We start from the raw sequence: 25,000 nt of genomic DNA on the forward strand, positions 1-25,000 counted from the left end.
TGATAGCGTTATCAACTGTGCCATTGCTCCACTATATATATATATATATATATATATATATATATATATATATATATATATATATATATATATATATATATATATATATATATATATATATATATATATATATATATATATATATATATATATATATATACCTCATTTTGTGGAGGTTATTATTCTACGACACGTGATACATTATGATTAATACCATTATTGTTAATGTAGAAACATGGTTATTTCTATTAAAATGGGCAAAAAAAATTTTTGTTTTAAAATGAGCTATTCAAAACTATAGTATTATTATAGTGAATGCGTAAATACATGGTTTTACTTAAAAAAATAAATAAAAAACAAATTATATATATATATATATATAATTTGTTTTTTATTTATTTTTTTAAGTAAAACCATGTATTTTTTATAAAACAATGTAGAGCAAGGCCAAAATATTAACCATGTCTCACGGTATTATCAAGGTTTCATGATGGATTCAAAATAATGTCACATTCATAATGCAGATCAAAAAATACAAATTCCCAGAACATGTCGTCAGTATCATGGTAAAACCATCAATTACATGTGCTGAAAACATGGTATAATTCTGACATGAGCTTTTCTTGCGATTACCTGACCTGACAGTGCTGTAAGTGTTGCTCAGTTTGTTGATTTCTGTGTGTGTTGTGTGTTTCCTCAGATGGATAAAGTTTGAGGAGAAGGTGGAGAAGGGTGGCGAGCGCTGGAGTAAACCTCACGTGGCCACTCTTTCTCTGCACTCGCTCTTCCAGCTCAAGAACTGCATCGAGAAGGGAACCATCGTGCTGGACATGGACGCAAACTCACTGCAGCAGATCGTCGGTAAACATACACCTACAGTTCCTGTGACAATCAAAATGACCTTTTTTTGATGTTAGTATCAGTATGTCTCACACAGAACAAGCTTTTCCTTTCCAATGCACTACTTTTCTACTGTTTTTCAATGTAAATACATGCTTGACAGGCATGTGTGGTAGCTACCATCAAGCAGGTATCGCTGCAGCCTGAAGAGTCCCAAGTGGAAGGGAGTTATGTCGCAAGTAGGTTGGGTTTAGGGTTGTGGTAGGTGTAGATGTAAGTAAAACACAGTGGTTTGGACTCCATGTCATGTAGGAGACATTAAACGGACCAATGAAAACTCCTGGGGCCTCATGTACGAAGACTTGCGTGGAAATCATACTAAAACATTGCGTACGCACATTATTACACATTAAAAATTCAGATGTATGAAACACTGCGTACGCTGAATCTCACACATATTCTTTTGTACATCCGAATGAACGTGAAACTGAGCGCAACATGCACGAGCACAAAACCCCTCCCTGCCTCCTCCCCCGTATGAATATGCTAATGACTCTACTCTGGCAAAACCCAACGAAAAAGCAATGGCAAAATCAAGCAAAAAGAGAAACTTTGAACAGAATGTTAATTGGAGGTGCTGCTTTCGGAGGTAGACCGGAGAAAAGCGGTGTTATTTGCAAGTTTGTCCTCCGGAATTACCAACAAAAGAAAAAAATAGAGTGGGAGAGTTTAGAATAAGTGAATTAAAAAAGAAATAGTGTGGTTTATAGCTGTAAAATGTTGCAGTACCCTAAATAGTCTCTGTGGTGCAGCTCGTGAGACGCATGTCAACATGTTTTGACACATTCGAGCATGAACTCGGTTCGAATCCAGCATCTGATGAATTCTTTCTTCTTCTTTCCCCCCGCTACATATCAGATTTTGCCAACTATTTATCACGAGAAAGACAAGTAGGAATCATTAATAAGTTTGTGCATCATATTTTATTTGCACATTTATTGAATGGAAATGTTTCTGATTCACGTATGCAAATTCATCTTCAGATAGTGTCTTTATAGCAATGTGCGTGCAGTAGATAGCTCAGATTACATTGGGAGAACAGGCGACCGCTGTAAATTGTGCTTTAATGTTTAGCTGGTCAACTGTATGGTATGGAAACCTTATATACCTGCTAGATGAACCCGTCTCATACAGCTGCCATTGCAAGGATCAGACACTTTGTAGAGAGGAATTTAACACAACTGCCTCTAGGAGTCGCCAATGGAAATAAAACAGACACGCACAAAAAATGTGCGTACGCCAGCCATAAAGCTGCCATGAACCTGCGCACATTCCCACGTTCAGTTCATCGTTAGTAAATCCAAACGTGAGCGATTCTGAGTGTGAAACCTGGCGTACGCAAAGTTTTTGTGTGTACGCAGCAATGATACATGAGGCCCCAGGAATTTTGTACAGCCCACTAGGAGCTCAAGTCCTACCTACTTGAAGCAGACTACACCTTAGTTTAAGCCCTTCTCGTTACCATCGTGTCTTGCATCTTTTGCAGAGCTCAGCACATGTACACCACATATTTTAGATGTTGTGTGAAGTTCAAACTTCAAATTTCACACAAGGTGCAGCTCACTTCTGTCAGTTCCAGAGCAGTGGGCCAATCAGAAGAGCTCAGAGACTGGGCAAGCATTGCAAGTTTCTGTTTATAGGCAATCAGTGGCAGCACCTGAACACTCTCATTCTTTATAAATGATGAATGCTGTTTCTCACGCTTTTAAAAGCAAAGATGTGTTCAGTGTGAATGTCCCAAACTTCTAGTTGATCATTCGGAAAAGTGGCAGAAGGTCGATTTTTCTGATGAATCATCTGTTGAGCTGCATCCCAATCATCACTAATACTGCAGAAGACCTAGTGGAACCTGCATGGACCCAAGATTCTCACAGAAATCGGTCAAGTTTGGTGAAGGAAAAGTCATGGTTTGGGGTTACATTGAGTATAAGGGTGTGTGAGAGATCTGCAGAGTGGATGGCAACATCAACAGCCGGAGGTATTAAGACATTTGTGCTGCTCATTACATTACAAACCACAGGAGAGGGCAAATTCTTCAGCAGGATAGCGCTCCTTCTCCTACTTCAGCCTCCACATCAAAGCTCCTAGAAGCAAAGAAGTTCAAGGTGCTCCAGGATTGGCCAGCCCAGTCACCAGAAATGAACATTATTGAGCATGTCTGGGGTAAGATAAAGGAGGCATTGAAGATGAATCTTAAGACTCTTGATGAACTCTGGGAGTCCTGCAGGAACGCTTTCTTTGTCATTCCAGATGACTTTATTAATAGGTGATTTGAGTCAGTGCAGAGATGTATGGATGCAGCCCTCCCAGCTCATGATGGAGTCATACACAATATTCAGTCTTTTTCGACTGCAGAATGAAGTATATTCTATACTGGACATTATTTCTGTTAAGTGAAGTCAGGTCTTGCTGTCCTAATTAACTCTTTAAAATCAAGGCATGATCATTTTTTATTTTGGTAAAATAAGCGTAATCTAGAGCCCTTTGCCTTTAACATAAGCCACTTCTGATACCAAATGATCAACTAGATCAAGCTGTTATTTGTTGTTCCTAAAACTTGGATAGGCGACAAGACTTTTGTCAGATAGTGTATGTGGAACTTAAATTTCTATGGAACATGATTAACCTTGATTAATGACAGATGTTAATGTATAAACATAGTTCTTTCTACTAATAAACCCAAAACAAAAGTTTGTTTTATAATAAATGTTCTAAACTATGGTATTATCATGACGCATGGCTAAAATACATGGTATTGCAATGAAGATTATATGACAAACCCTTGGCACTGGTCAAAATTTTCTTTTTTACCTTCACCTTGCTATTATCTCCATGATGGACGCGTCCAGCTTCTCCAGCCTCTGGTGCCTAGACTGCAGCTCCACACAGGAAGTTTGGCCTGAAGAAAAATAGTCGTGCCCAACAGAGTCTGGTTTCTCTCGAGGTTTTTGTCCTTTCACTTCATCAGTCGGGGAAGTTTTTTCCTCACCACTGTCACCACTGGCTTGCTCGGATCAGGATTTGGGAAGCTGCTCTTCAGTGGATTTGCTCTTCAGTGTTTAAACTTTCAGCAGTGAAATTTAAACCACACTGACCTGAACTGAACTGAACTTCAACTCTGAAATCTGGACTTCACTAGAACCTCCATGTTTAGCTGCTTTGACACAATCAAAATTGTAAAAAGCGCTATATATAAATAAACAAGAATTGATTATTAACATCATTATCTATTGTGATAATAAATCAAATCTCTTTGTTTCAGAAAACATCACTGACAGTCAAATCGAGAGCGGGCAGCTGAAGGCCGATCTGAGAGAGACGGTCATATACACTCTGCTGAGGAAACATCGACACCAGACCAAAAAATCCAACCTGCGCTCACTGGCAGACATCGGCAAGAGTGTGTCGAGCGCCAGTCGCCTGTTCAGCAGCCAGGAGAACGGTATTATAACACACATCTGACATTACAGCTCTCTCTATCGCTCCATCAGTTTCCACATCTCTCCTCTACTTTCAGCAGCACGGCCCACATCACTCACTTTGTCTTGTGGGCGAAATAAAAAAAAGGTTTTGTGACCTTTATATTTTGTTGTATAATTGTAAAATGTTATCATAACTGTTAAATGCTCAACTTCAGGTCAAAAAACTAGCGTTTAAAAATCAAATATAATAAATAATGGCATTGTATTTAGGGTGCATGCACTCAAAAAAATGACTTGCTGCTTGTTCAAACTACACATTTAAAATGAGTTGAAACAACACATTTTTTGACAGATTAATAGTCTTATGTTCAATCCTCTTAAATTTGTAGAAATTATTAAGTTAACTTGTTGACAAATGTCGATTTTAGAAATGTGCAGAGATGTTGTCGATATTCTCCAGTCTCGTGAAAGTAGAGCAGATGCCCTGCTGAAAAATCCAGCTTAAACCAGCCTAGGCTGGTTTGCTGGTTTTAGCTGGATGACCAGCCTGGTTTTTGAGGGGTTTTGGCTACTTTTTGGCTACTTTTAGCTGGTCAGGCTGGAAAATGACCAGCCAAATCCAGCTAAAACCAGCTTGACCAGCCTGGTTTAAGCTGGATATAGCTGGTTTTAGCTGGACTCCCAGCTTGGCTAGGCTGATCAAGCTGGTTTTAGCTGGTCATCTCCCTGCCTGACCAGCTAAGACCAGGCTGGAAATGGCTGGAAACCAGCCTGGAAGTGGCCAAAACCCCTCTAAAACCAGCCTGGTCGACCAGCTAAAACCAGCCAACCAGCTTAGGCTGGTTGAAGCTGGATTTTTCAGCAGGGTGTTTTCATAACATTGTTGCGTTTCTAGAAACAAGATATTTGCGCTGAGTAATTCAGTGTAATGCTGTGTTTATTTTTATTGTACTGCACATGTTGTACTATTCAATTCATAGTCAGGCACGTTTAGACCTTAATCAAACACACACACACACACACACACACACACACACACACACACACACACACACAATATAATTTATTTTGTGGATCATGTGATTCTATTTTATTTTAGCTATTTATCAAAACTTTTATTTCATAGTAATAAAAGTATTTTTATTTCCAGATTTCACTTTTAGATTTAACCTAATTAACCTAGTTAAGCCTTTAAATGCCACTTTAAGCCAGTGGTGCTCAACCCTGTTCCTGGAGATCTACCTTCCTGCAAAGTTCAGCTCTAACCCTGATCAAACACACCTGAACCAATAGGGTATATGCCGAGCTAGTGCTGTTCCCATGCTGATACACTTCCGGTGACCTGTTATTGTGAACTTTTTACCATTTTATACGGTTCCTTATACAGCATCGATGTTGTAATGTCATTAAAATACATTCAGTTAAATAAACTTTAACATTTATTTAGTTGCTCAAGCGTAAAACGAGACAAAAAGCTGTTTACTCGCACGCGCCCGTCAGAATCGGCAGGCTAACGCAGAATCTCCATTGAATATACTGGGGTAAAATAAATGCTCATATTATAAAGACATGGCGGGGGAAATGTAATTTAATGCAGTGCTTCTTGTACAATCTGAGACCCACTTTAAATCGGATATCACTCAGCCAGTGGAGATTTTTAAAGAAAACAGACCTTAAACGCACCAGATTTTGCATTGCCATTCAATTCGCCGGAAGCGCTTAACCCAGTTTACTGGCAAATTAAAAGTCCTATTAGCATGCTTCAGCATATAACCCATTAATTAGGACCCAAATAGCACTTGATAATTACAGGCAGGTGTGTTTGATATGGGTTGCAACTGAAATCTGCAGGACGGTAGATCTCCAGGAACAGTGTTAGCCACGCCTTCTTTAAGCTGTATAGAAGTGTCTTGAAAAATATCTTGTCTAATATTATTTACTGTCATCATGGCAAAGATAAAATAAATCAGTTATTAGAAATGAGTTATTAAAACTATTATGTTTAGAAATCGTTTTTTTAATTTTTATTTTAGTGCACAAATGAGTTAAGAGTATGTATTGCTCACTAGTAAGTGAGCGAGTGACTGTTTTAAATGCTGTATAATTTGTTAAGTCATCTTTCAATATCATTTATTTAGCTTTGAAGCATCCCAAACTGTTAGTTTTGTTCACTTCTATCTGAAATTTCATGCCTTCCTTTCAAGCCTTGATTATTTCTGTGCTCATTTTCGTCAAGTGCTGATTGTGTTTTCCTGCTGATTCTGTTTTCACGTTGATTTAAATCTGCAGTTCTGCTCTGAGTCTCTGCTTTTAATTGTGTTTTGAATCATTTCTCTGCTCTAATGCTTACTTTTCTCTTTTCTTCCCTGTTTCTGTGTCTTGATTGACATGCATGCGCTCCTTGTCTCTCTCTCTCTTTGTCTGTCTGTGTGTGTGTGAAGCGCGCGGTCCTATCGATCACACAGTGCCTTGCTTTACCACTTTTGAACCTGAAGAACAAATGCAGATGCAGAGAAGCAACAGCATGGGCCTTCTCTGTAAGTCTGAGCTGAATTTAGTCTGAGAGATCGGCTCCTGAAATTCATTCCTTTATATGTGAACAATGCTGGAGACACTTTAGAAGATGCTTTAGGGTTTAGTTTCCTTAAACCTTAGTGTAGTTGTGTGCATTTTATAGTATGCTGTATGTTGTGTATTGCGTTTATGACTTTTTAAATGATTATTCTCTGCTCTCTTATTATTTTTGTTTATTTTAAATCAGAATTTTTACTGAATGGTGTGTTTATAAAAGAAAAAAAAAGAAAAAAAAAGAAAACCAGATTAAGATTTTCCCGATTGATGCATTTATATAAAATTGCAAAAAATATTCTCAATGTTTTTTTTATTCATTCATTTTCTTTTCGGCTTAGTCCCTTCATCAATCTGGGGTTGCCACTGTGGAATGAATCGCCAACTTATCCAGCAGATGTTTTTTTGTAGCAGATGCCATTCCAGCTGCAACCCATCACTGGAAAATGTTTTTTTTATACCAGAGTATTTATTTTTTTTTTTTACAAAAATGGTGCATTTATTTAGTAAAATGCAAAAGAATATGCTCAATATTTTTTATTTTTTATTTTATCAGAATAATTTTTTACTGAATGATGCATTTATTTAAAAATGGCAAAAAATATGCTTAATGTTTTTATTTAAATATCAGAATAGGTTTTTACTGAATAGTGCATTTATTAAAAAATAGCTAATTTATAGCATATCATTTATATAAACAAATGCAAAACGTTTTTTTATATCAAAATATTTTTTTTATAAATGGTGCATTTATATATATATATATATATATATATATATATATATATATATATATATATATATATATAACTTTTTAGGACCAGAATCACAGATTGATGCATTTATATAAAATTGCATATATATTCTCAATGTTTTTTTTTTTATTATCAAAATCTTTTTTTACTGAATGGTGCATTTATTTAAAAAAATGAAAAAAAATATGTTCAATGTTTTTGTTTTTTAAATCAGAATAAAATTTGACTAAATATTGCATTTATAATAAAATGCAAAAAAATTGCTCTATGTATTTTTAAATATCAGAATCTATTTGCTAAATATTGCATTTATATAAAATCACGAAAATATTCTCAATGTATTTTTATACTATATAAGTTTTTACTGAATGTTGCATTTATTAAAAAATAGCAAAAAAAAAAAATTCTCAATGTTTTTTTTATTATCTGAATCTGTTTTTACTGAATGGTGCATTTATAAATAAAAAAAAAATCCTTTTTTAGTACCAGAATTACAGATTGATGCATTTATATAAAATTGCATATGTATTCTCAATGATTTTCTTTTTTAATCAGAATCAGTTTTTACTGAATAATGCATTTATTTTAAAACATGTTTTTTTTTTGTATCAGAATAATATTTTGCTAAATAGTGCATTTATAAAAAGTGCAAAAATGTTAAAAATTTTAATATAAAAATATTTTCAATGATTTTTAATGTCTGAATAATATTTTACTGAATAGTGCATTTATATAAAAAATGTAATTATGCATATAAGCACAACATCATATATGTATAATTTAATTATGTAATAATAATAGCATTTATTTACATTTTTAATCATGATTCAGCACAAAAAGCTGCTATTACTGCTATTCTAAAGCTTATAGAAATGTCTATAGACTTATTCAAAGTTATGTATTATTTTTATTTATATGAATATATCCAAAATAAATGCAAAATAAAGATTAGCTATAAATTCCAATAAGCTTTAAAAAAGGAGCAAAAACCCATCTAACAGTTTTAGGTTTTTAAAACGTTCCCTTAACGTTACCATTAGGTTATATAATGTTATTTCTAAAATGTTTTTAGAATATTCAACACACCTGGTTATGTTTTAGACAATACTGTTTTTTTTTGTTTGTTTGTTTTTGGTCATTCTAACATTATTAAAATGCTTTTATATCGTTTCAGTCTCGTGCTATATTAATGTTCTCAGATTGTTATTTGAAATGCTGTAAGGAAATTCCATCCACATTTTTTAAATGTTCTAGGAACATTTTTCCATCATTACAAGAACGTTCCAAAAACATTACTTTAATAACGTTATGCTAACATTAACTCAACATTTAAGGAATGTTACTGAATGTTCTGTTAGCTGGGAATAGAATTACTGTTTATGCTGATACATATGATTGTGTTTGTAACTGTTATTTATTATAATTAAGAAATCAGTGTAATCTGTGAGCTTAACAAAAAATGACTATAGATTGCTTCACTTAATTACATAATTTACAGATTTAAGTTCTGAGAAACTTAGTTGTGAAGTGAAAACACGCTAAGTATCTTGTATGTGAGACTCTTTGTTTTTAAAGTGACAGTTCACCCCAAAATTGAAATGCTTTCTTTGTTTACTCTAAACTTACATTATAAGTTCTCAGTAAAATATTTGGACATACAGTGGAAGTCAGTAGAGATCTAAATTAATTTGGTTATTCACATTCATCAAAATATCTTCTATTAGTATGTTCAGCAAACTAGTGTTGGTGAGTAAAGCATGAGAGGGCCTTGTTTTTGGGTGGTCTGTTCCTTTAAGGATTATGTTTTAGCTTTGGATGAGTGTCTGACCTTTGACCTTTGACCTCTGCAGGCAGTCCGACCACAGCTCATCGTAACCTGACCTCCACCAGCCTGAATGACTTGTCAGACAAACCAGAGAAAGACCAGGTACACCTGTGAATATCAGTAGATATGATATTTCTGGGACAAGAGTGTTCTGGTTGTTAGACTTAAGAGGGAATTGTGTTTGAGTAGCAGGGTAAATCACACCGAAACGTCCAGCTCACATTGTACTCTCAACATAATAATAATAATAATAATAATAATAATATTTAATTATTCATTCATTCATTTTCTTTTCGGGTTAATCTCTTTATTAATCTGGGGTCGCCACAATGGAATGAACCACCATCTTATCCAGTACTTTTTACGCAGTGGATGCCCTTTCAGCCACAATCCATCACAGGGAAACACTCATTCACACTCATATACTACAGCCAATTTAGCTTACCCAATTCTCCTATAGCGCATGTCTTTGGACTATGGGGGAAACCAGAGCACCCGGAAGAAACCCATGTGAACACGGGGAGAACATGCAAACGCCACGCAGAAATGCCAACTGACCCAGCCAACGCTTGAACCAGCGACCTTCTTGCTGTGAGGTGATTGTGCTACCCACTGCGCCACAATGCTGCCTTTATTAATATTAATATTATTATTATTATATAAATAGAATTATAATTCTTATTATAATAAAAAGTTTGCAATAAAAAATATTTTACATTTAATTTTAATTATTTTTAATCTAATAAATTATGTAAAAAATGCTTGACTGTTTTTAATAGGATGTCAACTTATACTATTAAAAAACTGCAATATAATATATAATTACTACAAGACTTTAAAAAATGATTAATATATCTATTAAAATATGTATGTGAATTAAAGTAGCATTATTGCATTAAAACAGTTATTTTGATACTAACCTGAAAACTAGTTATTAAAATAGGCTTAATAAATAAACAAAATGACGGTAGGCCTAGTAACCTAATGGTTTATGAGGGTTTACAAATGACAAGCGGACAATATCACAAAAAAAAAACACACACTTATGATAGCCTAAGATAAATCTTTATTTTTTACATTTAAAATTATGAAAAAAGTTATATAGCCTAAGTTGCGTGTTATCCGTGCCAAAATGTAACCAATTTGCACGGTAATAACTCTGAAATTTGGTATCTTTTTTAGGTATTTTTCTGGCTACACTGATGCCTTAAAATGTAATTAAGTAATTGTTTTGAATGACATTAGATTGTAACATTTTGCTTTTGCCTAACACTGATGTTGGTTGGGTAATAGGCTACGTGAAGCGTGATGACTCGGCTGATTTCACTATATTTATTTACCGGTTATACGAATAGTCTGATCGTGGGTCAGATTGCATGTGTGGGCATAATTTGACGTCTTTACCTAAAACTTTAAACATTTATATGCCTGCTATTTGAAATAAAACGGAAATAAATAAGAAGAATAACTTTTTAAAGCACTCGTTTGGCACTAAAGCCATGATCTGTCTGTATTAATAAGCGGTATCGTTGCATTACCGTCATTAATAAAATCAGTAATAGTGAAACTGTGCATATTATTATTACTATTAAAACGTTTATTACTGTGTAATGAAGTTCACGGCCCTTCGGCCGCCGGGAAGGAGGCGGAGAACTGACGCAGTTTTAAAATATTTATTTATAACATGAATGTCTAACCAAAACAAACGAACGGCAGCTCCTCACGGAGACTGCCGTCAAACTGAAAGCAAAAGTAAAATATGTCTGGGCCCGGTCCTCTCGCGGCTTCCTCTGCCATCGTTCCTCCTTTTATAGTCCAGAGCTCCTTCCGTGGGATTCGAGGCAGGTGCGCACCGCAGGTGTATCCACTTACGCGGCAGCCTCACTCCGTTCTTACGGCTCTCGGCCACGCCCCCTCGCCACATACCCCCATCTCCCATCACAGGCCGTGGGCATCCCGTGGCTGTGTATAATCCCGGGCGCCACAGCACCCGCGAGACCTTTATGAGATGGGCCGAGAGAAAAGGAGATGAAAAAAAAAGGAGGAAAGACAGAGTAGACCGAGAAAGGGGAGAGAAAAAAAATAATAAAAAATTGGGGTTCGGTTCTCCAGACACACTGCCACTCCGTCCTCCACCAACTGAGAGATGCGACAACGTGCTGGGAGCCCTGTGGAGAAATCTATCCACCTGTCCGTCTTCTGGCTTCTGGCGGCGGTTCTCCTGGCTGGCGGCATCTCTGGTCTCCTGCTCCGCTCCCGCTTTGGTGGACGGATGCAGGCTATGGCATCATGGCGGATCTCGGCGACTCCCCCGGGTTCTGTGGGATGGCTCCCTCCAGCGCTTTCCCTTCCGGTGGTGAGCCCCGCGTCCCCTGCTCCTCCCCATGCTGGGAGACGGCAGCAGGCAGATCCTTTCCTCGCCAGCCTCAGGCCGACGAGCGGGTTTCTACCCCATTCGGGTTAACTCCCAAACACTCGCCCCCTCTCTCAGCGGCGAGAGCATCTGGACAATACGCCCCTCCTTCTCCTGGGCTTCGGCACCACTGTAATGAAGTTCATGGTCCTTTGACCGCCGGGAAGAAGGAGGCGGAGAACCGACGCAGTTTTAAAATATTTATTTATAACATGAACGGCAGCTCCTCACGGAGACTGCCGTCTAAACCAAAACAAACGGACAGCAGCTCCTCACGGAGACTGCCGTCAAACTGAAAGCAAAAGTAAAATATGTCCGGGCCCGGTCCTCTCTCAGCTTCCTCTGCCATCGTTCCTCCTTTTATGGTCCAGAGCTCCTTCCATGGGATTCGAGGCAGGTGCGCACCGCAGGTGTATCCACTTACGCGGCAGCCTCACTCCGTTCCCACAGCTCTCGGCCACGCCCCCTCGCCACATACTGCCTTAGGTCAGTAATTTAGGCAGTAATGCAAAGTAATAATAAATGTGAATAAATAGCCTAAATGAAAGGAACAAAAGAGGCCAAATTCAGTCACCAGGTCTAGTGCCCCCCTGTGAATTTAAAATGCCCCCTCAGTTCTAACATTCTGGCGCCGGACCTGCCGCTGTGTAAAACATATGCTGAAATAGTTGGCGGTTCATTCCACTGTGGCGACCCCTAATGGATAAAGGGACTAAGCCGTTGTCGGCACCAGTGGTGTAGTGGTTAGTGTGTCGACACATGCACTCCGGTGCTCGCGGCGACCCGGGTTCGATTCCGCCTTGCGGTCCTATGCCGATCCTTCCCCTCTCTCTGCTCCCCATGCTTTCCTGTCAATTCTCTCTACTGTACTATCAAAAATAAAGGTGAAAACACCGAAAAAAAATTTATAAAAAAAAGGAACTAAGCCGAATGAAAATGAATCAATGAGTAATAATCAGAAAAGAATATCTTATGTAGCGACACAATTACTACAAAATCATAATAATAAAGTCATGCAGGCGGTGTGTTGCGGGCAGCTTGTGTGTGTGTGTGATTCTCCCAGAAGGATTTGTTGGCCGCCAGATAAATGTGTGTTTGCTCCGGAAGGTTTCAGTGACGTTTGAGGACAGAAACAACTGTAGACGACAAAACAAACTCCTTCTTCAAACACAATTGAAACTGTTTGACAGGACAAAAGCTGCCGCTGTCGTCAGTAGAGTCAATATTAGTGGATTAGCGGAGGGAGAGCGTGTGTGTGTGTGTGTTTGTGTGTTTGAGAGAAACACAGAGAGAGAGAGAGAGAGAGAGAGAGAGAGTGTGTGTGTGTGTGTGTGTTTGTGTTCCTGTGAATGTTTGTGCAAGTTTATGAGTGTGTTTGTGAGTGTATAAGTGTGTGCGTGTGTGTTTTTTTGTTTGATTGTTTGTGTTTGTGAGAGAGTGTGGGGCTGTCTGTATGTGAGTGAATGTGTGTTTATGTTTATGTGAGTGTTTGTACAAATTTGTGTGTGTGTGTGTGTGTGTGTGTGTGTGTGTGTGTGTGTGTGTGTGTGTGTGTGTGTGTGTGTGTGTGTGTGTGTGTGTGTGTGTGTGTGTGTGTGTGTGTGTGTGTGTGTGTGTGTGTTGTGGTCTGTCGTGTGGTTGTTTATCACTAATGAAGGGCTCTATATCTTGAATGCTTGTGTTTACAGTGGTGAACTTGTTTAACTCTGCTCTTATCAGACGTTTATGTTCCACTGAAATATGAGCTGACAGGGATTATCCCACTGTTGTTTTGATAAACACTTTATTGAATTATCCATTGTTCAGGATAGTTTGAGGTCAAAACGTAATGCTTCCTTTGTGAATGCATTGCCTTTACACAATATAAGTTCATTCATTCACAACTACTTACTATATTACAGTCTGTGCATATTAAAAATAAATTAATGAAAAGAGTAGCTGGCTAGCTCACGTCCCAGCTGGGTCAATTGGCATTTCTGTGTTGAGTTTGCATGGTCTCCTCGTGTTGGCGTGGGTTTTCTCCGGGTGCTCCGGTTTGCCCCACAGTCCAAAGACATGCAGTATAGGTGAATAGGGTAAGCTAAATTGACCATAGTGCATGTGTGTGAATGAGTGTGTATAGGTGTTTCCCTGTGATGGCTTGCAGCTGGAAGTGTATTAGCTATGTAAAACTTATGCTGGATAAGTTGGCGGTTCATTCCGCTGTGGCGACCCCTGATGAGTAAAGGGACTAAGCCGAAAAGAAAATGAATGACTGAATATTATTATTATGCAAAGAAATTAACTTGCTAATAACTTGCTAAATTCCTGTCTATGCATATTAAAATATATGAAAAAGTTATTTTAAAATAGTTAATATATATTTATAATTTTTTTTACAATTTAGATTTTAAAAACAAATTAAATTAAATACAAATAAAATATTAACTAAAATAAACTTGCTAAATAGAATTTTTTTTTAATTAAGCACAATTTTAGCTATTGTTTATTTGAATTAGTATTTAAAATAATATTTTTATATCATTATTTCTTTGTAATATTGTTCAAATCTAAATTATTGAAATGTTTTATTAAAATAAGAATTTAGATGTGAATATGTCAAATAAATAATGATAAAATATGATTATATTATTTTTATTATGCACTGAATAAGAATATTATGCAATATTATATGGATGTTGGGTGGCACGGAGGCTCAATAGTCAGCATTGTCGCCTCATAGCAAGAAGGTTGCTGGTTCGAGTCCCAGCTTGGGCCATTTGGTGTTTCGGAGTGGAGTTTGCATGTTCTTCCCGTGTTGGTGTGGGTTTCCTCCCGGTGCTCCAGTTTCCCCCACAGTCCAAACACGTGTGCTATAGGGGAATAGGATTAACTAAATTGGCCGTAGTGTATGAGTGTTGGGTGTTTCCAAGTACTGGGTTGCAGCAGGATGAGCATTCGGTGCATAAAACATGACGGATTAGTTAACGGTTTATTCTGCTGTGGCAATGCCCGAAATAGAGAATAATAACTCAATTATTCATTTTCTTTTCAGCTTAGTCCTTTTTTTATTCGGGGGTTGCTACAGTGGAATGAACCACCAACTTATCCAGCATATTTTTTAGGCAGCGGATGCCCTTTCAGCCGCAACCCAGCACTGGGAAACACCCATACACTCTTGTATTCAAACACATAGACTATGGCCAATTTAGCTTACTCAATTCACCTGTACCACTTCATTTTCACTATATGTGTTTGAACTCTGGGGGGGAAACCGGAGCACCTGGGGAAAACTCACACCAACACGAGGAGAACATGCAAACTCTACACAAAAATGCAAACTGGCCCAAACGGGGATCGAACCAGCGCCCTTCTTGCTGTGAGGCGACAGCGCTATCTATCCAAAATATATGGATGTTTTTATTTCTTTGCTCAACTACCTTCACAACATCTTCTGTAATGTTTCTAGTTCAAAGATAAAATTATAAAATAATTTTCAATTCAAGTATAAAATAATGATGCTGGAAGTGGGTTTATTGCTTAAGCTTGTCTGTGTAAGATATAATTCTTACTTCTCTATTTTAAAAGTGCAGTGACAGAGTGAAATGATTAATCTCCATGTGTATTTTCCTCATTGTTTCTCTCTTTAGTTGAATAATAAATTCATGAAGAAAATCCCCCGGGATGCCGAAGCGTCAAACGTGTTGGTGGGAGAGGTGGATTTTCTCGACGCTCCATTTGTTTCGTTTGTTCGCCTTCAGCAGTCGGTTATGTTAGGAGGTCTGACCGAAGTTCCGGTTCCCACACGGTAAAAAAAACAACTAGATTAAAATCTGTCCATTTTCAGAAATATATTACTAGAGGAACTACAGTATGTCTGTTTTTATCTGCAGCTTCCTTTTTATTCTGCTGGGGCCCAAAGGAAAGGCCAAATCATACCGTGAGATTGGACGTGCCATCGCCACGCTCATGTCTGACGAGGTGTGTGTTTTTTTATTTGTGTTGTAAATAGGGTTGCAAAATTCCAGGACTTTTCAAGGCTGGAAACTTTCCACTGGAATTTACGACAATATATGGCATTTAATGGGAATAAATGGAAATTGATGGGAATAAACTGTGAATTTGGTAATTCCAGGTAAGCCTATGACAGGGTACTTTATTTGTATCTTTCCATGGGAAATAATGGGATTAAATGGGAATTTTACAGGATTATATAGGAATTAATGAGAATAAACAGTGAATTTGGTGATTCGAGGTTAGCCTATGATACGGTACTTTAATTGTAACTTTTCATGGTAATTAAAGGGAATATAAATGGCAGTGGTAACACTTTGGAATAATGGACCATTAGTTAATGTTATTTAATGTATTTACTAATATTAACAAAGTATTAAAAATCTTGTAAAGCATTGTTTTTTATTTATTTAGGTTGTAAACAGGGTTGCAAAATTTAGGGAGTTTTTAAGAATGCAGGCTTTCCATTGGAATTAATGGGAATATATGGTAATAAACTGTGAATTTGGTAATTGAAGGCTAGACTATGACAGGGTACTTTAATTGTAACTTTCCATAGAAATTAGTGGGAATATATGGGAATTAACAGGATTATATGAAAATTTATGGAAATAAACTGTGAATTTGGTAAATTAAAGGTTAGCCTATGACAGGGTACTTTAATTATAAATTTCACTGAAAATGAATAGGAATAAATTGTGAATTTTATCAATTTAAGGTTAGCCTATGACAGGGTACTTTAATTGCAAATTTAAATGAAAATGAATGGAAATATATGAGTATTATTGGGAATATATGGGAATTATTGGAAATAAACTGTGAATTTTGTAAATTAAAGGTTAGTGTCCAACTAGGTACTTTAATTGTAACTTTCTGTGACAACCAATGGAAATAAATGAGAATTAATGGGAATGAACTGAAAGGTTAGCCTATGACAGGGTACTTTAATTCTAACTTTCCATAGGAATTTGCAAGAATATATGGGAATTAACATGATTATATGGAAATTAAGGAGAATAAAATGTGAATTTGGTAATTGAAGGTTAGCCTATTACAGGGTACTTTCAGTTGTAAATTTCAATGGAATTAATGGGAATAAACTGTGAATTTGATCAATTAAAGGTTAGCCTATGAAAGGGTACTTTAATAGTAAATTCAAATGAATGGAAAAATATGAAAATTATTGGAAATATATGGAACATTTTGTAAATTAACTGTGAATTTGGTAAATTGAAGTTTAGCGTCTGACAGGGTACTTTAATTGCAACTTTCCATGAGAATCAATGAAAATGTATGGGGATTAATGGGAATAAACTGTAAATTTGGTAATTGAAGGTTAGCCCCTGAGAGGGTACTTTTAAATATAACTTAACATAGGAATTAACGGAAATATATGGGAATTAAGCGGAATACTTTGTGAACGCATTTCCTTACAAATATTCTTTTAATTCGTTCAAATAACTTGCTAAATTGCTGTCTGTGCAAATGAAAAGAAATATAAGAAAAAGTATGAAGAAAGAAATATGAAATAAATGTATCATTTTTCTTTTTTTTTTTAAATAAAGCTGATGCTGCAGTGTATATCATTAGAAAAAGGATTGACAGTAGACATATCTATTTGACTGCTTATTTTAAGGTTTTCAAAGTTCAAACTTTTGTTTCAGTGTTGTTTTATTATTGCAATTTTTACAAACAACTTACAAGCTACCCCCCACCCCCTCCCCACAAATTGTAATGCTTCAGTGTGTTTTTTCCATGTCCCGCAGGTGTTTCATGACATTGCGTATAAAGCGCGAGATCGCAGCGACCTGCTGGCCGGGATCGATGAGTTTCTGGATGAAGTGATTGTCCTTCCTCCAGGAGAGTGGGATCCTGACATCCGAATCGAGCCTCCGAAATCCGTCCCGTCTGCTGATAAACGGTACCACTGACCTATAACTCATTCTGATTGTTCATTTTAAGCAAGATATACCGCAGGTGGACAGGGTAAAATGCAAACCAGTGTTTTTGCGGTTGGATAATGGCATGAATATATGTAACATATATTTTACATATTTTACAAGTATGACAAGTTTTCAGAAATGTTACGTTTAGATATGAAATGAGGCCTTGGCATATTAGGCAACACCTTAGTGTAGGTCACTATTCACCCAATTAGCAAACCGTTAACTAACAATACTAGCTTGAAACTGTTAATTAGCTGATTATTAATAGTTAGTAAGGTAGTAGTTGGGTTTAGATTTTGGGATGTAGAATAATACTTTAGAGCTACTTATAAAAACAGTAAATATCTTAATAATAGACAGGTAATGAGCCAGTAGTTAATAGCTTGAATTGTGACATAAACTAAAGTGTTATTGCAAATTAAAATTAACCAGTTTTGCTGAGGAGACTTTGGAAATTTCTGTTTCAGTATGGAAATATAATAAAATAAAGTGATGATGTGATGAAAAAAATCTTTTTATGGAGTCAATCTAGGGCCATATATACTTGCAAAATGAAAGAAACTTTCGCAAACAAAAAATAAAGTATTAAGCAAAAAATAAATAAATGCAAATCTCTAAAAATCGAAAAGCCAAAATAAAATTTTGTGTAATAAAAACTAATTTTGCTAGCAAAAAAAGAACTGCAAATAAAATCAAGCTGTGCAAAAAAAAAAAAAAAAAAAACTAAACTATTAGCAATTAAAAGAAAATAAAACTCTATTTGCAAAACATTTATTAAAGCATTGCCTTTACAAAACCCGTCCAGTCAATTACAATTCTCATTTTGATTTACATCAATCGTGAGTTTGCGATGCTGTTTTCACTTTGCACTTCACCTTTCTGTGCATTTCACATTGTGGCCCTGATTTGACAAGGTGGTGGAGTCAAAGGAACTTATACAGCAGGCCCCGACCCAACGGGCTGTGAGACTCCGTGATCTCGGTGATACTGTGTCACCAGGTGATGACGTTGCTTATTTGGAGGCAGATCTGGGCCATTGATTGGGCAATGCTATATAAAATGTTTTGCAAATATGTATAGTTTTCTTTTATTGCAAATATTTATTTTATTTTTTATTTTTTGCACTGCTTAATTTTTATTTGCAGTTCTTTTTTTTTCTTTGCAAATTTCATATTTTTTTCTCAAAACTTAATTTTTCCTTCGCAGTTCTTTATTTTGTTAGCAAAATTAATTTTTATTTCTCATAAATTTAATTTTCACTTTGCAATATTTAGAGATTTGCATTTTTTATTTAATTTTTGCTCAATACTTTCCTTTAAGTGTGCAAAACTTTCTTTTAATTTGCAAGTACATATCGCTTTAGATCGACACCATTTGTTTTTGCTACATGACTTTAGGAACAAAATGTTATATAAAACCAGTCAAATTCTATATGATCAAAACTCAATATATTTATAGTAATAACACTCTAAAATTTGATGTACAGTTGAAGACAACATATTTATCCTGTGAGCTTCTTTCTTTCAAATATTTCCCTGGTTCTGTTCAACAAAGCAGAGAAACATTTCACAATATTAAAATTATTACATATACACACACACACACACACACACACACACACACACACACACACACACACACACACACACACACACATATATATATATATATATATATATATATATATATATATATATATATATATATATATATATATATATATATATATATATATATATATATATATGAGCAATATCACATAAGTAGCAGTGCTATGCATTGCGAGGTCATAGTGTTCCACCTGTGACAATATACAGAGCCATATCACACTGCTACAAGTGTGGTATTGTGTTTATACAACAGTTCAACAACATAATCGTGAGTATAAAAAAGAAAGTCAAACACGGAAAGTCTCAACAACCCTCTTATATGATTAACTATTTTTTTTTTAAAGTGCTCCCTAAACAGGTGATTTTGCTCTCATTTTAAGATTAAATGGCTGAATAGCAGGAAATGCCATCAGTCTGCTGAGATTTCCCAGTATTTCTCTGTTGCAATCGGGAGATCATAATAATTAACCCTGAAAAAGCCAAAGAAACGCAAACACTACCCGATTACTATGATACACAGCACTACAACATACACAATATACACAAGAGTGAGATCGACTTAGAATGTGACTTATCTGTTCTGTAGTGTTATTAATGTTCAGCTGTTGTGACCCGCTGAATCTTTCAAATTATAAATATTTAAAATAGGCACTTTCCTTATAAATAAACTGCATAGTTACAGTCTAAACAACTACATTCTCCACTAAAAAGCCTCAAAGGTACATTGTTGTCCAACAGCTGCAATATTTGTCAAACTGTAGTGAGTTTATTGATCTGCTCTGTATGCATGTGTGTGTTTGCTTGTGTGTGTGTGTGTGTTTAGTAAGAACAATCTTGCTGGAGGGGAAGGTTCTCAGATGAATGGAGGAACGCCTCATGATGGAGGTTCGGGTGGCGGCGGTGGACACGCTGTCGGGGATGAACTCAAAATGACTGGCAAGTGAGTGTACAAACAGGGGAAAATATGAAATAATATCACTTAGATTAGCAATTAGCACAGTTAATATTGCCTTCTGTTGTTTCTGTGCTTTAAGAAATGCAAAAAACTTTATTAAATTTACGCCACCATTCAAAGGTTTTATTAGTTCATGTCACTAGCATTTAATAATCATAGTTAACAGTTACTAATGCATTATCTGATTCATATTATAAAGTGTTACCTTAAATGTTTGTGTTAGAGATAAGTTTAAAATGTTTTTGAACTTGTTTATGTTCACCAAGGCTGAGTTTATGTAATTACGATAATGGTAAAGGGGCCGTGAAATTAGATGTTAGTACAAATATGTTTGTTTTTTGGATATGCATAAGCTAGTGTGCTCCAAACAGAAACAAAATTTGCATTCAGAAGATATAAACATCAAAAGTTTGTCACTTCCACCTAAATGGATAAATGATTTTTTCTGGCATCACCTCATGCTTGAGTTCCTCATCAAATCTTCTGACCAATCAAAGGCTCTTTACTCTGAGATGCCCCGGCCTCTTCTTCTCATTTGGTCTTCATTTGATGCGCTTGAGCTCAACCACCCTCACTGGCAGAGCGGTGATTAAAACAAAACAATATTGGCTTGGCTTGTTTTTTTTTAAAGAGGGCAGGGCTAGTCTATGTCCTGCCCTCTCTTCATGTTTAGGTTCAGATTAGGTCAAACATGAACTAAAAAATGCACATTTCAAAGCACTTCACAGGACATGTAAAACATTATATTCTGAACTATATGTATTGAATATTCATGAAGATATGTTTCAGTGTTTTTTTTTTTGTGGGTCTCATGTGAGTGACGGGGTGATCCCGCCCCCTCACCAATGAACACCAGTTTGAAAAGAGATTATATTGAAGAGGAAGGGGAATTAATTTAGTATAATAATAATAATAATAATGTGGATGAAAATATTGTAAAATTGATTATCTCAGTCTTTTGTGTCATTTTAAAAAGTATTAATGCCTTACTGTTATTGTTCAAGCATTGGTAATAAATAATAATAATAATAAAAATAACAAATGTTAGAGACAAATGTAGCATTGTTTTTTAATATTATTCCAGCAAAATAATGGCATCTCTGTTTTTTTCTCGTAGGTTTTGCGGGGGTCTCGTTCTGGACATCAAAAGGAAACTACCGTTTTTCGCAAGCGACTTTTATGACGCTCTGAACATCCAGTCTCTGTCCGCCATCTTGTTTATTTACCTGGGTACAGTAACAAACGCCATCACGTTCGGAGGCCTGCTAGGAGACGCCACAGAGAACATGCAGGTTAGACTTTTATTTTTACTCCCTTATATTATTTTACTCCCTTATATTATTGATTTTTACTCCCTAATTTTATTTCATTTTACTCCTTTATTTTATTTAATTTATTTGTTTTTTATTTATTTTTATTATTTATGTTATTGAATTATTTTAATTAATTTTCTCCCTTATTATAATTTCATGCCCTTATTATATATAGATTTTTATTGCATTAATTTATTTCTTTGTTTGTCATTTATTTTATTTAATCCTCTTATTTGATTCTACTTATATTTTATTTTATTTTACTCCCTTATTTTGTTTTTTAAGTTTGATCTTATTTTACTCCCTTATTTTATTTTATTCCATTTTATTTTATTTTATTCCCTTATTTTAAATGATTTTACTCTCTTATTTAATTTTAATTTTTTTTATTTTGCATTATTTTACTCTTTTATTTAATTTTAATTTGTCTTATTTTTCTCCCTTATTTGAATTCATTTTACTCCCTTATTTTATTTTAGTTTAGTGTTTGCATTAATTTTATATTTTGCTTTTATTTTATTTTACTTTACTCCCTTATTTTTTTTATTTTTTATTTTTTCGCCCTTATTTTTGTTTTAATTCTGATTATTTTACTCCCTTATTTTGTTTAATTTCACTATTTTTTATTTAATAATTTCTTATTTTAATTTCTTTTACTCTCTTATTTAATTATTATTTTTATTATTATTATTAATTTTGCATTCATTAATACATTTTTTTTTTTGCTTTTATTTTATTTTATTTTCATACAGCTGTACCAATTAAAATTTTAGCAGGACATGTAAAAATTAAAACAACTATCCAGATTGAACAACTATTACCTTGCAAAAAAACTGATTTAAACACAGGCAATTATTCCATCCATAAATATCTCCATTTAAATGAATGCTTAGCCAATATTTCCCTGCCATAGTATTAAAAATGGTGCTTAGTACTAGTATCTATGAGAGTGAAAAATTCAAGTATCATAACAACACTACTGATTTCTGCTAAACCAACAGACCTTTTGGCCGCACTAAATTTATCTCTGAGCTCCTGGAAATAAAATGTGTCCGACAGTGTGTTCACAGCTCCGGGGTTTTAAAGGCCACAGATATCGCTTTGATTATTAAACATGCCACCTCAAATATATACTATTATGTGTTTCCTTCATATACAGTTAAAGTCAGAAATATTAGCCCTCCTGAATTATTAGCCTTGATGTATATTTTTTCAACACATTTCATTTGGTAAATATTTGGAAAAGAATTCACAGTATCGCTAATAATGATGACTTTAACTGTACATGTTGCATGCTGGGAACTGATCCATGCTTTACTGTAAGAGGAATTGGGCTTTTCCTCGAACAACTGTGTGTATAAATAGTGTGTGGTTTGTGCGTGGGACGTCCTGACATGTGCAGCTACTGCAGGGTTTGCACATATATTTAGCAGTGCGTTTATATGGGCGCAGGTTAAGGAGGATCAGCTATAAATAGCCTCAGATTACAATCAAGAGCTCACACACATATAAAATCACAGAAATACTCTTTCAGGGAGGCCTTTCTGTGACCTCTGGCCTTTATCTAGAGTTACGCCAAAGAAAAGATTGAGGTCGCATAGTTTGTGAAGCATTTTATTTCTCGCTTGACAAGTCAAGATATGAGCTGTAAAAACACTTATTAGTATTTTACTGTATTATGTGTTTGTTTAGAGTTTTTAGGTGGTTATTGTTAACAAATCTTTTAAAACTAATATTAGTATAATAGTTTGATTGGTATAGTATGATTAGTATTAATTAGTAATATATCAGATTTAATAGATTTGCTAACAAAAACCATATAAAAAACACCAATATATGCCTAAAAATTCCAGAAAAAAACATCTGAAAAATCCACAAAATTATACCAATTTATGGCTGAAAATTCCAAATAAATATACCAAAATATGCCTGAAAAATTCATTAAAATATACAAAAATATGCACGAAAATTCCACAAATGTATACCATAATATGCCTGAAAAATTCATTCAAATATACCAAAATATGCATGAAAATTCCCAAAAAATATACCAAATATGCCAGAAAAATTCAACAAAATATACCTGAAAATCTCACAAAAATATACCAAAATATGTCTGACAATTCTACAAAAAATACCAAAATAAGCTTAAATATTCCACAAAAATATACAAAAATATGGCTGAAAAATTCACAAAATTATATTAAAATATGCACAAAAATTCCACAAAAATATACCAAAATATGCCTGAAAACTCCACAAAAAATATACTATAATATGCCTGAAAAAAATCATGAAAATATACACAAATATGTACAAAAATTCCACAAAAATTTTCCAAAATATACCAGAAAAGTTTTTTAAAAATCTCCAAAATATACCTGAAAATGTCACTAAAATATACCAAAATATCTGAAAATTCCACAAAAATATTCCAAAATATACCTGACAATGTCACAAAATTATACCAAAATATGCCTGAAAAATTCATAAAAATATACAGAAATATGTACAAAAATTTCACAAAAATTTACCAAAATATGCCAGAAAAGTTTTTTAAAAATCCCCAAAATATACCTGAAAATGTCACTAAAATATACCAAAATATCTGAAAATTCCACAAAAATATTCCAAAATATACCTGACAATGTCACAAAAATATACCAAAATATGCCTGAAAAATTCATAAAAATATACAGAAATATGTACAAAAATGTCACAAAAATTTACCAAAATATGCCAGAAAAGTTTTTTAAAAATCCCCAAAATATACCTGAAAATGTCACAAAAATATACCAAAGTACCGCTGAAAATTCCACAAAAATATTCCAAAATATGCTTGAAAATTTTGTAAAAATATACCTAGATATGCCAAACATTTATTTTAAAAACTTACCTAAATCTACCATTACATTTATCATGCACTTTCTTCTTTTTTTTTATTCAAGTTTCAGAGGTGTGTTCAGAGCAATGACCCATACCCCATGGTGTGTGTGTGTGTGTGCGTGTGTGTGCGTGTGTGTGTGTGCGTGTGTGTGTGTGTGTGTGTGTGTGTGTGTGTGTGTGTGTGCGCGTGTGTGTGTGTGTGTGTTCAAACGGCCGTTTGTCTGAATAAGCATTTTGAGATCTGACTGTCAGGCTGAAAGTGTGCGTGTGAAGAAACAGCTGAATCTCACACACACATGCACACACGCATGCTCAGATCTGATAACAGCTCCAGTTTTAGTGCATTCAGGTGCAGAATGTTTGGTGTTGTTGTTCCGCTTGACGTGTGTGTTTTGTGTGTGTTCAGGGTGTATT

The 25,000-nt window shown here is 35.0% G+C and overlaps 1 protein-coding gene across 5 annotated transcripts in view; it reads left to right on the top strand.

The window, feature by feature from the left end:
* slc4a4b (solute carrier family 4 member 4b) overlaps positions 1 to 25,000 on the top strand; it is a 115,380-nt gene that overhangs the window by 57,134 nt on the left and 33,246 nt on the right. For 3 of the 5 annotated variants that reach the window (XM_009295136.5, XM_009295135.5, XM_068215971.2), the window contains exons 5-14: positions 701 to 861; positions 4,163 to 4,342; positions 6,764 to 6,859; positions 9,496 to 9,572; positions 15,513 to 15,670; positions 15,756 to 15,843; positions 17,643 to 17,797; positions 20,256 to 20,372; positions 21,505 to 21,679; positions 24,993 to 25,000. The exon at positions 24,993 to 25,000 is cut by the window's right edge and continues 126 nt beyond it. In XM_009295136.5, the coding sequence (XP_009293411.1) occupies positions 701 to 861; positions 4,163 to 4,342; positions 6,764 to 6,859; positions 9,496 to 9,572; positions 15,513 to 15,670; positions 15,756 to 15,843; positions 17,643 to 17,797; positions 20,256 to 20,372; positions 21,505 to 21,679; positions 24,993 to 25,000 (1,215 nt within the window). The remainder of the gene's footprint in view (positions 1 to 700; positions 862 to 4,162; positions 4,343 to 6,763; positions 6,860 to 9,495; positions 9,573 to 15,512; positions 15,671 to 15,755; positions 15,844 to 17,642; positions 17,798 to 20,255; positions 20,373 to 21,504; positions 21,680 to 24,992) is intronic. The other 2 variants (XM_685028.11, XM_005160996.6) reach the window with 1 other exon arrangement.

This window comes from Danio rerio, chromosome 21, assembly GCF_049306965.1.
Source record: "Danio rerio strain Tuebingen ecotype United States chromosome 21, GRCz12tu, whole genome shotgun sequence".
Lineage (NCBI taxonomy): Eukaryota > Metazoa > Chordata > Actinopteri > Cypriniformes > Danionidae > Danio > Danio rerio.